The 14,034-nt window shown below is 39.9% G+C and overlaps 1 protein-coding gene across 1 annotated transcript in view; it reads left to right on the forward strand.

The window, feature by feature from the left end:
* Positions 1–14,034, forward strand: part of FAH (fumarylacetoacetate hydrolase) — a 60,963-nt gene that overhangs the window by 17,803 nt on the left and 29,126 nt on the right. Inside the window, exons 2-4 of the mRNA XM_074295239.1 lie at positions 3,722–3,832; positions 6,387–6,508; positions 7,055–7,104. Of these exons, the coding sequence (XP_074151340.1) occupies positions 3,722–3,832; positions 6,387–6,508; positions 7,055–7,104 (283 nt within the window). The remainder of the gene's footprint in view (positions 1–3,721; positions 3,833–6,386; positions 6,509–7,054; positions 7,105–14,034) is intronic.

Below are 14,034 nucleotides of genomic sequence, written 5' to 3' on the forward strand. Positions count from 1 at the left end.
TACTACTTCCCCTGGTTGATAAGTCACACATTGTCTCCCTGTGTTAGTGACTGGGATATTATCTACACATTCCCCAGTTTCCCACATCAGTGTATGAATGAACACTGTCTTGTAAGTACTCTCAGGAGGTGAAATGGTCAAGCCTACTGTCCCTGGAGCCAAGGGATCCATAGGCTGGAGAGGAACAGATTTCACCTCTCCAGGGGGTATCTCAGTTGTCCCAGCTGCATACAACTCTATCCTCCCTAATTGTAGTCCCTTTCTCTCATCTTGTTGCTTCCTGGCTAACTGATTGTGTTATCCCTTTCTCCCATCAGATGGCCTCCTGGCTGATTGGTCATGTCTGGGTACTGGACTTCTAGGCACTCTCTGGGTGTGGCATCGGCTGCCATCATGCCCCAAGTGTTTTTTGCCTGGGGCCCTGGAGCTGGGCCCCTCATCCCGTTTCCCTGAATCAGTCTACACTCTGATGCCCAATGGAGTCCTCTGTTGCATTTTGGACATGGGGTTTTGGGTCTTGTTCTCCCACCATGTTTTCTCACTCTGTCTCTATGCCAACATTGAGCTTTCAAATGGCTTACTTTACCGCATTGAAAGCATTGACGAGTCTCTCTGGAAGTCCCTTGCCAAAAGGGACCCTGTCTTCCCATGTTGGGATCTTGGGAAGTCTGCACCATAGCCTGACTATAAAAGGTATTTGTGCCCACTGTGGCATAGTGTCTTATGATCTCCTCTAAAGGAGCATCTCTATTTAGTCCTAGTATAATCCTTCTACAAACCTCATTGGCATTTTCTCTAGCAAGTTGCCTTACCAAAGTATCTGTTACTTTATTTTCACCATTGGTCCATATGACAGCTGTCTCCAAATGTGCCACAAAATCAGCAAAGGGTTCATTTGGTCCTTGTACAATTTTTGTGAAGGTCTCACCCTTGTCATTTTTACTGGGAAGAGAAGCCCATGCTTTGATAGCAGCAGCAGCAATTTGCTCATATGCTATTATGGAATAATTAAGTTTCTGCATAAGAACCTACACCTGTTAGTAGGTCACAGGTGATTGAAGTATTAACTCCACTTTGACTATTTTGTTGGGCTTGAATCCTACAGAGCTCACTATATTCAGAAAGCCACAAATTTTGTCCAGGTTCTAAGCACACCTTTGCAATGACTTTCCAGTCACAAGAGGTTAAGACTTCATAAGCCAAATTGTATAGTAACATCTTAACATAAGCTGATGTAGCCCCAAAGAGAATGCAAGCTTTTTTCAGGTCTTTAAGGATGTCCATATTAAAAGGAGTGTATCTTCTACTTTCTTGGCCTGCAGAATTATACTGTTGAATCATGGGAAAAATTTGAAGTTTGAAATCATTATCTATTTCTTTTCCATTTTTAGTAGCTTCAACAATCCCTTTTTGTAATCTAGTTATAGGAGTTATAGGAGTTGGTGATTGCTGCGGGGGAGGTGCTGATGATATCACCGCCCCTCCCACTACTCCTCCTCCCTCTGTCCCTGAAGGTGGAGTTGATGTGGGCCTGTCAATAATCTGCTCTCAGGGTTGAAGTTTCTTCAAGAGAATCAGAATCATCACACCCGAATTCCTCATTTGAATCCCCTTGCCCTCGGGCTTATCTTCTACTTTTTTTCCTCACACTTCCTCTTCCATTCATTTTTAAAACTTTTCCTTCTCCTACAACTTGCTCGATAGTTTAAATCTAATTGAACTATGTTATATATATAAAATACCTCTGGGGAAATTGAACAAGGCCCATTTTTTGTGTAAAATTCTTTCATTTGAAGTCCCACTAGCTTCCAGTTATCTATATTTAGTTTTTCTTCTTCTAAGAATCAAGGGGATGTGCGTTTTAATGCGCCCAAGAGTTTATCAATCTGTAGCCAGGTTACAAGTAAACTCTTTTCCTCAATTATCTTAATTATACTCTCTATAGCACCACTACTGGGTGAGGCTGGAGCAGGGGCTGGGGCTGGGTTGGCTGAGTTCGAGGGAATGTTTATAGCTAACATCTGCCCCATTTCAGCTATAAAAGATTGCTGGTTTAGCCCTTAACAAAGTAAGTTCCTTATTTGTCGATTAGAATACTCACCTAGTCTCCTGGTCACCAGAGGACTTCAGTGAAGGTAGGGTGCCTGGCCCAATGCTGGACGCTAAATGCTGGAACTCTGTCTTCCCAAAAATCAGCTGGAGTCAGGATAATCAAAAATCTTTATTCGTGGTCAGGGGATTAGATCTAGTAATCTCCACACCACCCTCTTCTCTCCACTGCCACGAGAGCAAGTGCCTCAATTTCCTCCTCCTACTCTCCCCACACATGTCACTTCCCCCTCTTTGTCCCACCAGTCAAGTCAGCACAGAACAGCTGGGGAGGGTCAACCTTCAAACAAGTTAATAGAGAACCGTCCAATTGGCAATTATTCTCACATGCCCCATTATCCAAGTGCATTTGCTCAGTTCTAGCCCTTTACACAGGCAGTTTTCAGAAAAAGAAATTAAAATTTATCTACAGGCATATGAAGAAGTGCTTTAAATTACTTTTGATTAAAGAAATGGAAATCAAAACAACTCCAAGGTACCATTTCACACCTATCAGATTGGCTACTATGACAAAAAAGGAAAATGACAAGTGTTGGAGAGAATGTGAAAAAATTGGAATACTAATGCATTGTCATTTGACTTGAAAATTGGTCCAACCACTTTGGAGAGCAATTTGGAACTATATCCACAGGGCAACCAAACTGTATATTCTTTTATCCAGCAATACCACTACTAAGTCTATTTTCCAAAGAGATCATAAAAAAGGAAAAAAGACCTCCATGTGCAAAAATATTTATAGTAGCTCTTTTCATGGTAGCTAAATAATGGAAATTCAGGGGATGCTTATTAATTGGGGAAGAGTTAAACAAGCTGTGATATATTAATGTAATAGAATACTATTGTGTAATAAAACAAAAGGGTTGGACAGATTTCAGAAAAACCTGGAATTGTATGAACTGATGCAAAACGAAATGAGTAGAACCAAGAAAACATTGTACACAGTATCAGCAACATTGTGTGGTGATTGATCAGCTTTTCTCAGCAGCACAGTGAGCCAAGACAACTACAAATAGACTCAAAAAGGAAAATGTTCTAAATAAAGAACTGATGGAACTTGAATGCATATTGAAGCATATTTTTTTACTTACTTTATCCTTTTTTGTGTTTTTTTTCTTATGATCTATTTCTTCTTTCACAACTGTGACTAATACAGAAATGTGTTTTATATGATAGCGCTTATATATCAAACTGCCTACCATTTTCAGAAGAGGGGAAGAGGAAGGATGGAGAGAGGGAGGAAAATTTGGAATTCAAAATCTTATAAAATGAATGTTAAAAATTGTCTGTTAAAAGCATCAATGCATTTGGTGAAAATTCTATTAAACTAAAAAAGATTTGGAATTATTTATCTATGAGATGTGACTTACATCTTCTCATTCAGAACATATTTGAGTTTACAGAACACCTGGAGATAAATGAGTTGGTATAGAGAAAAGAAAACAAAATCCATTTCATAGCTTTATTAGAGTGAAGCAGTTTTAGAAGAAACAAGTTATTATTGAAATGACAATAATCTTTAGGGTTTGTTTTTTTTTTTTCTTTAGATCCTAGTCTGGCTTCTAATAATGTTCCAGGACTTTCCATAAAACTAAATTGCATTTTCCCCTTCTAGCCAAGACAAAGACTTGGTGTGGCAATTGGAGACCAGATATTGGATCTTAGTGTGATTAAGCACTTATTTACTGGACCTATCCTTTCCAATCATCAGGATGTCTTTGAGCAGGTAGGTCAATCTTTCTTTTGGCCATGATTACTTCTCTTCCCTCAAACCCACTTTTGATGTCTTATACAGCCAGGCCTTTGGAAGTATTTTTGTAAATAGTATTTCTGTGAAAATTTGAATTTTCAGAGTACGACAGTTGTGATGTGGTTAATAGGAACCAATCAAGCTAACAGAAATTGACACAAGAAATTACTAAAAAATTCCAATTTTATGTTTATCTTAGAAATTATATACAGAAACTACACACACACACAGATTAATCAATCATTCAACAAGTTTTTATTAAGTACCTACTATGTGCCAGGACCATAGATATTGGTAATCAGTGAAAGGCATATTGGATTCTTATATTCATGACATAGGTAAGATAAACATACAAGTGTCTATCAAATCACAAAATACTATCCCAAGGGATATACCCTGTAAATTTAGGATAAATTAAAGAGTCCTAGTTCAGATACCAGATAATAAAATTAAATATGTCATTTTTCCAAGAGGGAAAAAAGGCAGCTTCTTATAATGAAAAGGACATTGGAATGAGAATCACAAGTCACAAATTCTGGTTTCAACTTTGTCACTACTTGCTGTATGACCCTGAACAAATTGCTTCATTTCTGTGTCTCAACATCCTCATCTCTAAAATGAGACAATTGGATCAAAAGAGCTCCAAAGTGTTTTTCAGCCCTAAAAATCTCAGTTATTTTGACAAGAACAAGTAGGTATCTCTAACATAATTACCAGAATTGATAAATTCTCCTGTTCATCCTTCTTGAATGAGTTCTAGCAATATAGATAATACCTGTTTCAGTGCTAGGAGAGAACTGGATCTTTTTTTTTTTTTTTTTTAAACCCAAGACTATTGTTGTTGTTGTTGTTTTGTTCTTTATTCTCAAAAAGGACCATGACATCAGGGAGGTGATGTCATGACATACAAGTGAATTGTATTTAAATGAGGGAGGTTGTGCAAAGTCACCTGCCTCACTTTCCCCTCCAGAGCCATCTGGGTCCAGTGGCCAGATAGAAATCAGGATGACTGAAGATGGCCCTGGATACTGTCGGAGACCTTGGACTTATTAAAGTTAAGGTTTTCAACAGATCTCAGTCAAACTGAGGCTACATCCTTTCAGTGATTATAGTTGGATATCAGTTGAGACAAAGAATCTCCCTTTTTACCATTCATTTGTAGAGGTCAAGTCTAGCATCTGAATTATGTATCCTTTCATTTCCATCACAAAATATTTACTTTTGATTTCTAAGATTCACTTGGAGTGATTAAATACAGCCCATAAGCTGGTAATCATGAAGAAATACCGAGGTGGAGGAAACCTTCTCTAAGCCTTCTTGTTATAATGGTTGGATGATTTTGAACGTCTAGCTACAAATGAATTAAATTTCATCATAGATAACTTCCTAATTTCTCCAAAATAATGCTGTTCTCCTTGTTCATCACTCCTTGCTTAGTTTATCCTTCTCTTAGCCATTGCAGTAGACTCTCAGTGACTGGTTTTCTCATATCAACTTAACTGTTTAACAATCTATAATTGCTATCAATTCTAAATTTGCTTAGAGGCTTTTATCACATCACCATATTAACTCTTCATCTTTACAGCCTGATTCTTCTTGCTTTACTTGGCTCCTTGGCTCTAATCAAACCAACCTGCCTGCCTGTTGTTTATGAACTCTAACAGATGAACTCTTGCCTAATCTTTCTTAGAACCACCATTTCATCTCATTTCCAAAGCACCAGTTCCAAAATATTCGGTAGTCTCCTCCATACTCCCAATACCTTTTCTTCACTAATTAGAATAAGAATTCTTTGAAGGCAAGACAGGGACTGTCTTGCTTTTATTTGTGTCCCTACAAGCACATAATAAGGGTTTGATAAATTCTGTCTCTGTCTCTCTCTGTCTTTCTCTTTCTCCTTCCTCCTTCTTCTCCCCCCATTCTCTGTCCTTCCCATCTTTCCCTTTTCTCCTCCTCCTCCTTCTTCTTCTTTCTTCTCTCCCTTTCACTCTTGCTCCTCTTTGATGCCTTCCTATTTTTCCTTACACGCCATAATTTGCAACTCCCATCTCTTTGACTTTGTTCATACCATTAATCTTCATGTCCAGTCTGCTCTTAACTAATTCATGCCGTCTTGAGACTAGTCAAACATTCTCCAAGAAACTTTTCTCCACTTTCTTTCATATCCCTCTTCTGTTCATTATTTCTCTAGCATTTTTACATTTTATGTAGTTTATATTATCATAGTCAATGTGGTTTATAGGTTATCTTGCAATTCACTAGTTCCATGTCAGTATTATTCTCTAGTTCCCTTTTTAGTTGGGATTATTCTTCCTTCCTCCCTCCCTTCACTTGTTTGTTCATTCCTTCTTTCCTCCTTCCTACTTTCCTTCCTTCCTCTTTTTCTCTTTTCTTTCCCTTTGTTTCTAGGAATCAGTAAGAGAGATATTTGTTGTTAGTTTTGCTCCCTCAAGTATATTAGAAACCCCATTAACAGTATAACCCCCCCTAGACTTTTATGTACATTACTTTCTCCTTGTTTTGATTTTAGCCAACTCTTAATAGATTCATGGGCTTGGGTTATGCTGCTTGGAAGGAAGCAAGAGTGTACCTGCAGAACCTACTTTCATCTGCAAAAGCAACTTTGCGAGATGATTCTACTCTACGGAAACGGTGAGGTGTACACTAGGGGGAGGTGTTCAGGCAGCGCAGGGGATGGATGGTGTTTTAATTGGAGAACCTAGAGGAGCTAGCTTCATCTTATAAAGTTGCCCAAGTCTTCTTTCCTTTGCTTGTTGGGATTCCATTGACAATGAGAGAACTGTAATATAGGAGAGTGCTGCTATAACTCAAATTGATCCTGTGACCTTCTAGCTGCTCACATCATTTGACAGGAATAGTCCATTCATTATTCATTACCAGTGCCTCTAGATAGAGAGCAAGTGATTCTTGACCTGTTTCAAAGATGAAGAAACTAAGCAATGGAGGCAAGAGATTACATTTTCCTAGAGTGTTACTTCAGGACTTAGCTCTTAGACATGACTTCATTTCATCCAAAGTTCAGTCTTGTCTCCTGATCCAGCAGGTACCTGCTTCTGCCTAAATGTTCTGAATGGGAACAGGATGACTTCCTAATTTCTCTGGACTGAGTTTGCAGACCCCATCTAATGAGGGGGATTCAATTAGACTGTGCTTGAGCTTTTTGATTTTGTATTTCAGTGCATTCATACCCCAGGCCTCTGCCACAATGCACTTGCCAGCCACCATTGGTAAGTATTGACTTTTTTTTTTCTTTTTAAACCAAAAGATATTGTTTCATGTATCTATAGCAAAGAAGTTACTGGCCAAGCAAAAGGTCATCCTCATCAGCCCGTGGTTTTCTGGGATTATGAGTATGGGTGCCTAAAGAAAATGAAAACAAGAAACTATTAGGAATCCTTTTCCTCTGTTTTTGTTATTTAACATTTTACTTCACTACTTCAGAAGACCTATGATTGTGTCATTGTGTATACTCCTTTTTCCCCTGTGAGGCAATTGGGGTTAAGTGACTTGTCCAGGGTCACACAGCTGGGAAGTGTTAAGTGTCTGAGACCAGATTTGAACTCGAGTCCTCCTGTCTTCAGGGCTGGTGCTCCATCCACTGCGCCACCTAGCTGCTCCCTGTATACTCCTGTTACCAACACACGTGGCAACCCCTTCATGCATTTTGAGAGTTACTGTGGCCAAAAAGGCCATCACCTAGCTACCAACCTTTTAACGGCAAGTCTCTTTTCATTTAGTTAGACCTAAGATGACAGACCTGCAGACACTCTATGCTTATTCTGTTTGAACTTGAGTTCTGTTGATATAAATTCTTTTTTTTTTTTTTTTTCTCTTTTTTGCTGAGGCAATTGGGGTTAAGTGACTTGCACAGGGTCACACAGCTAGGAAGTGTTAAGTGTCTGAGACCAGATTTGAACTTGGGTCCTCCTGAATTCAGGGCTGGTGCTCTATCCACTGCGCCACCTAGCTGCCCCCATATAGATTCCTTTTTTAAAAATAAAAATTAATTTAATTTTTTATTCCAAATGTAGACATCAAAAATGGCGTCATTTCCACACACACAGCAGAAGAAAAAAAGAAAGTTGCTTTTGCAAGTGTCAATTTCCATTTCATATTACTTGATTTTTAAAAAAAAGATGTAACATATTCTTCATATCACTTACAAAACTGACCTGCATTTCTGCACCTGTTTCTGAGCTTCCTTCTGGTCTCTTTTTTATTTTAAAAAATGTTTCTATGGCCTCTTTTTTGGTATCACTATTGCTTTTTAGTTTCTACTTAAAGTTATTGTGAAGTTACTTTCTTCCTCTAGACTGGAAATTGGGGGACATCTGTAGCTATCTATAATGATTTTTTATATTGGCGAGGCCTCCTTTGTTTTATTTTTTCCCCTGACTTTAGTTCCTGTATAGATACATTTTACTAGGACCTGACTCCAACTTTTGCTGCCCTTGTGGTCAGCACTACTATGTCATCTAACCCTGAACTACTTGGGTCCTGTAGATCTTTGGGATTCAGAGGATTTGTCTCCATATGTGGTCTCAGGACATGGTGAGAAGTTTCTAGGAGATCTTTAGTGCTGGTGTGGCTCAAAAGATTGGGACTTTTTAATCACCCTTGGGATTTCTCAGGGGAAATCCTCCACTCTTGCTGCCTTTGAACACCGAGCTCAGTAAGCTGATCTTGAAGTTGCATGATAGAGCTGAGAGGTTGTCTGGAACTTAGACTTGTTTTTGAAAACCCATCATGATGACTACTCTGAGACAGAGGAGTTAGTCCTTTGTGAAGGATTTCCTACTATCACCACATCAGTTTTACAAATTATACTGGAAAAAAATCTCTACTCTTGGTGACTCCATCGTCAAAAAAGGCAAAGCTTTCAAGGAAGAAATTACAACTCAAGTTTATGCTGACTCTATCTTCCACTGTGAGCTGAGTAGACATAGGAAATAAACGATAGGGTTTCAGGAGTTCCACAGTAAGAAAGCTCCCTCTTCCAATGCAGGTTAGCACATTCTCTGCAACTTATAGTCTTAAAGAATTACCTCAAACTGTGAGCTGTTAAGTGACTTCCCTAGGATCACATAGCCAGCTTGTGTGAGAGGTAGGTCTTGAACTTGGGTCTTCCTACCTCCAGGCCAGCTCACTATCCACTCTGCTACATCATTCATGTGACTACAGAAAGAACTATTAGCTAAAAGCAGAGCATAGTTAGGGTAGGGGAGTCTACCACCTCTTGAAACAAGTATCTCATTTTTGTACAGCTCTCATTATTAGGATGTTTTTCTTGACTCCCAGCCTAATTTTGTTTTCCTGAAACTTCCATTTATCATTCCTTGCTCCACCTACAGATCCCAAATAAAACAGTTCTCATTTTTGGTCCACATTATAGTTCCTCAAATATTTGAACATAGCTCTCATTCCACCCTGTCACCCCTTACTCCAGTCTTTGTTTTCTCATGGCAAAACACACCCAGTTCCTTCTACCAGTATTCCTAGGTCATACACCTTTACCATACTAGTGGACCGCTTTTGTACATTCTAATTTGTTAGTGTCCCTAAAACATAGTTTCTAGAATAGTATTCCAAATGAGATATGTTGAGGATAGAGAATACAAAGGAATTGTGACCTCCTAGAGATGTTGTGAGGTTCAAATGAAGTAATGGATGTAAGCACTTTGTAAAACCTTAAAGTGTGCTATATTAATAGTCAGTACTTATTAAATACCTACTATGCATCAGGCACTGTGATGGGGATATAAAAAGAGGCAAAAGACAGCTATGAAGGAACTTACAATTATTTTTATTACTATTAGGAGGAGGAGGAGTAATAGTTCTTTTTTTCATTCACTGAACCTTCTCTTGCAATCCTGCTGAATTCAAGCAGTGTTATAGAAAAATACTGGGCTATGCTGATAAATATTTAAGGATTCCATTGGAGAAGGGCAGGGATATACACATATATAGTTGTTTATATTATTAGCACTTTCTTAAAGCTAGACAGTCAACAAAACAATAAGTCAGGCCTTGATTTGTAGATTGCTGAATTCTGTGGTGTAAATGTTCATACTGAAAATTTATCAGTGTCGTCTTGGAAATTTGATAATGATGTAAACTGTGTCCTCTTTAATCTTTGGGGGGAGAAGGGTTGGGAAGGAATCTTTAGGGGAAGGGTGTTCCTGAGTCTCAAACCCTAGGAGGGGCACACTTTCCCAGACAACACCCTTCCCAAGATAAGTAATCTCATTCAATTGGAAATGTCTGCGTAGTCTTCTATTGGGTGGCTCAAAGTGTTCCCCAGCTCCAGGCCACCATTGGCCCTATATAACCAGGGGATTTGTCAACCCATCTTTGCAGAAGTCCTAACAGGATTTTGCCCACTGATGAAGATATTTTCTTCTCAGTGTAAATCCATCTTTGCAAAATCATCCTTACAGGTTTCTTTGCTCACTAAGAAAGATGTCTTCTTAGCAAGCTGTCATCTTAGTGCAAATAAATCCCCTTTCTGCCACAAACTAGGTTTGTGAATTCTTTTGCAAGGAATCTGCAACATTAACCAGAGGGGATCTCTTACCCTCAATTGTCGCACCTCTTCATTTGGTGGCCCGGTAAGGGGATCCATGAGAGTCTGGGCGAGGTAAAGCTTTTTTTTGCAGGTTGTTTATTCCATGACTAGGACACCCAAAAATTCCTGGGAAAATTTAATTGGAACTTCACACTCGAGCAGAATTCTCTCTGGGATGCATGAAATGGGAATTCCTGTATTTTCTGACAAAAAGTTCCCTTAATCAGGGAGCATTTTGTCATGTCTCCCTCTCTAGGGACACCTAAGAAAAGGATGAGGTGCTATAGAACAGGGGAAATCTTAGGCTTGTGACAAAATGGGACAATCTACCTCTGTCTCTATCCCTAAGGATTTTTCCTTAGTCAGTCTCTTAAAAAACAGAGACAAATTTGGCTTAAATGATCTCAAAACTAAAAAGCTTAAATTAAAACAGCACTTTAGGATGCTGCTTAAATTTGCTAGAGGGAAATAAAACTCCCTCCTTTCTGCTCTTCTAGAGACAGAGGATTCCTCCTTTGCACCCCTATGCAGTCCTTATCAGGAGGCTTCTGAAGGCCTTCCAGAACCTTATGTCCGACAATATTTCTTTAATTCTATCCCCTCGCCTGAACCGGATCCTGAGACTTCCCAGTCCCCACTCCCCAATCCCTCTGATACAAGGAGTGGGATCCCTTTTTCTCCGCCTCAGAATACTGATTTTAATCTCTACCTTCGGGGAGAAGCAGCAGACTCTCAGGGAGAGACACTCAGCACAGAGATGCCTCTTTCAATGTCAAATCTCTCCCAGACTAAGGAAAAACCTGGCCATTACTCTGAAGACTCCACCAAGTTTATTAAGAAGTCTAAGGCCAATGCCCTCCAATTTGATCTTTCCTGGGGAGGAGACGTTAATATTAAACAATCTGCCCTAGATATATGGAGAAAATTGCAGAAGTCAGCTTTGGCCCTCAGATTTCTCTCTCTCTCAGTTGCTAGAAACAGCTGTTGGAGTATTTAATGATAGGGATCAAACTGCAGCAGAGGAAAAAGTCCACAGATATGGAGAACAGTCCCTACTTTTAGCTGCTGACATTTCCAGGAACCATAGAGGTTCCAACTGCCTATAGGGGACAAGGTGCCCCCTAATGCCCTGCCCTTCAGCAGGAGTTTGGAGCTTGATCAAGCTCCCCCTTGTTCCATCATAACAGCCCAGATATGGTTGGTAAGACCATTGAGGTTTTTTTTTTTTTTGCTATAGGGACTTACTTCTTCTCCCTTCTGGAACTCTGGTCTCACTTACCCCTCATAGAATGGGGATTGCAGGGGAAATTAAGAACTATTTTGAGATTTTTCCTCTGCCTTGCCAGTGTGGTGACCTGTTATTTAAACACTCTTTCTTATTATTTCTTCTTATTCTGCTCCCTTATTGGGGTGTGATTTAATGGTGAAATTGGGGACCCAATTTTCTCTTCTCAAACCTCCAAGTGACTTTTTCATGCTTCTTTCAGTACCCTCTTATACTCTCTCTTAAATCTGGGAGAAAACAGATTCTTCTGTCTGGGATCATGGGATTCCTGGGAGGGCCAGTCAGCCAACCCAGCCTTAGTTAAGTTGTGGACCCCAATGCATTTCCCCATAAACGTCAATACCCAATAAAGCCAGAGGCTAGGGAGGGGTTGCAACCTTTGATTGAGAAATTTCTTAAGTGTAAGCTTCTAGTTCCCTGTAAGTCTCCCTGCAACACTCCAATCTTTCTGTTAGAAAACTCATTGGGGAGGTTCGCATGGTGCAGAACCTAAGGACAATTAAAGAGGCAGTTATTACGAGTCACCCCATTGTGCCTAATTCTAATATGACTCCCTTACTCAGATCCCAGGGAACACAAAATGGTTCTCCTTGGATGCTTAGACCTTAAAGATGCTTTCTTTTGTATACCTTTGCATAATGACTCACAATTTCTCTTTGCTTAACTAACTTGGACAGTTCTTCCTCAAGGCTTCTGAGATAGCCTATTCATATTTGAACTGGCACTGACTAAAGATTTAAGGGAATTGGAGCTGCTTAACAGCAGTCTCATCTAGTACCTGGATGATATTTTAATCTTTAGTCCCAATAGAGAGGAGTCCCTAAATGCAGCCATGAAAACCAGTTTTCTAGCCTCAGGGGCTACAAGGTCTCCTTACTCAAAGCCCACATTGCCTGCCACTCTGTCAAATATTTGGGCCACAATCTCACCCCAACTTCTCTCTCTCTAACCGAGGAGAGGAAACAGACCATTTTAGGCCTTCCAGACCTTGCCTCAAAGAGACAGCTTTGTACTTTTCTGGGCATGGCTGTTTCTGCAGAATCTGGTTTCCTAATTTTGGAATTATTGCCAAGCCTCTCTATGATTCTATTCAAAGCCCTGATAATCTTCCTCTGAATGGGGACTTGATCTGGCCAAGGATTTTAAAACACTGAAGGCCAAACTGACCTCCTCCTCTGCCCTGGACCTCTCTAACTTAGAAAAGCCTTTCACTCTGTATGTGGATGAAAAGCAAGGTCAGGCTTTGGGGGTCTTAACTCAGGCTCTGAGACCTGACCCCAGACCAGTCACCTACTTCTCTCTCTCTTTTTTTTTTTTTAAATTATTATTATTATTTTTCCCCCTGAGGCTGCAGTTAAGTGACTTGCCCAGGGTCACACAGCTAGGAAGTGTTAAGTGTCTGAGACCAGGCAAGGCTGGTGCTCTATCCACTGCGCTACCTAGCTGCCCCAAGTCACCTACTTCTCAAAGAAACTGGACTATTTTCTTAGGATGGCCCTTCTGCCTTAGAGTGATGGCTGCCAGGGCCTTTTTAATTGAAGAAGTCTCAAAACTTACGTTGGGACAGCCTTTAGAGGTTTTAATCCCCCACTGGTTTCAGAGCACTTTGGAAGCCAAAGGGCATCAGTGGCTTGCTGGTGGGAGACTTACTAGATATCAGGCTCTCCTGCTAGAATTAGAGCTAACTCCAGTACACCTTCAATTCATCTCCCTTTTCTTGGAAGTTAAGGCTCTCTGATGTTTGTCAGCTCTTAATCATAGTAGGTTTTGTGGCTAATTGTAGTCATTAAAACCCTTTAATTTTTTTTTTTTTTAGACTGTTGTCTGTCCCCCATCTTAAAACTGGGAAATTTCCTTTTTTTGGTATCCAAAGGCAAGACTTTACATGTATCCCTTTTGACTTTCCTGTTATTATATTCAGTACAATACAGGATCTTTTTGGATCCTGATTCTCATCCATTGTGTTAAGCTGTCCTCAGCTTTGTGTCATAACTGAGCACCCTATACATTATGCAAGTCATTGATAAAATTGTGACTAGCACAGGGCCAGGCTCATATTTCAGGGCTACCATAATGGAAACTTGGCATTTAACATTTGACATTTTAGAATCAGACCATCTGGCTCCATCACTTTGGGCAGCTAGGTGCAGTGCTGGACCTGGAGTCAGAAAGACTTCCTGAGTCCGAATCTGACTTCAGACATTAGTAGCTGTGTGAGCCTGGACAAGTCATTTAAGTCTACTTGCCTCAGTTTCCCTTTGTAAAATGAGCTAGAGAAGGAAATGACAAACTCCTCCAGTATCTGAA

This window comes from Sminthopsis crassicaudata, chromosome 2, assembly GCF_048593235.1.
Source record: "Sminthopsis crassicaudata isolate SCR6 chromosome 2, ASM4859323v1, whole genome shotgun sequence".
In the NCBI taxonomy this organism is placed as follows: domain Eukaryota; kingdom Metazoa; phylum Chordata; class Mammalia; order Dasyuromorphia; family Dasyuridae; genus Sminthopsis; species Sminthopsis crassicaudata.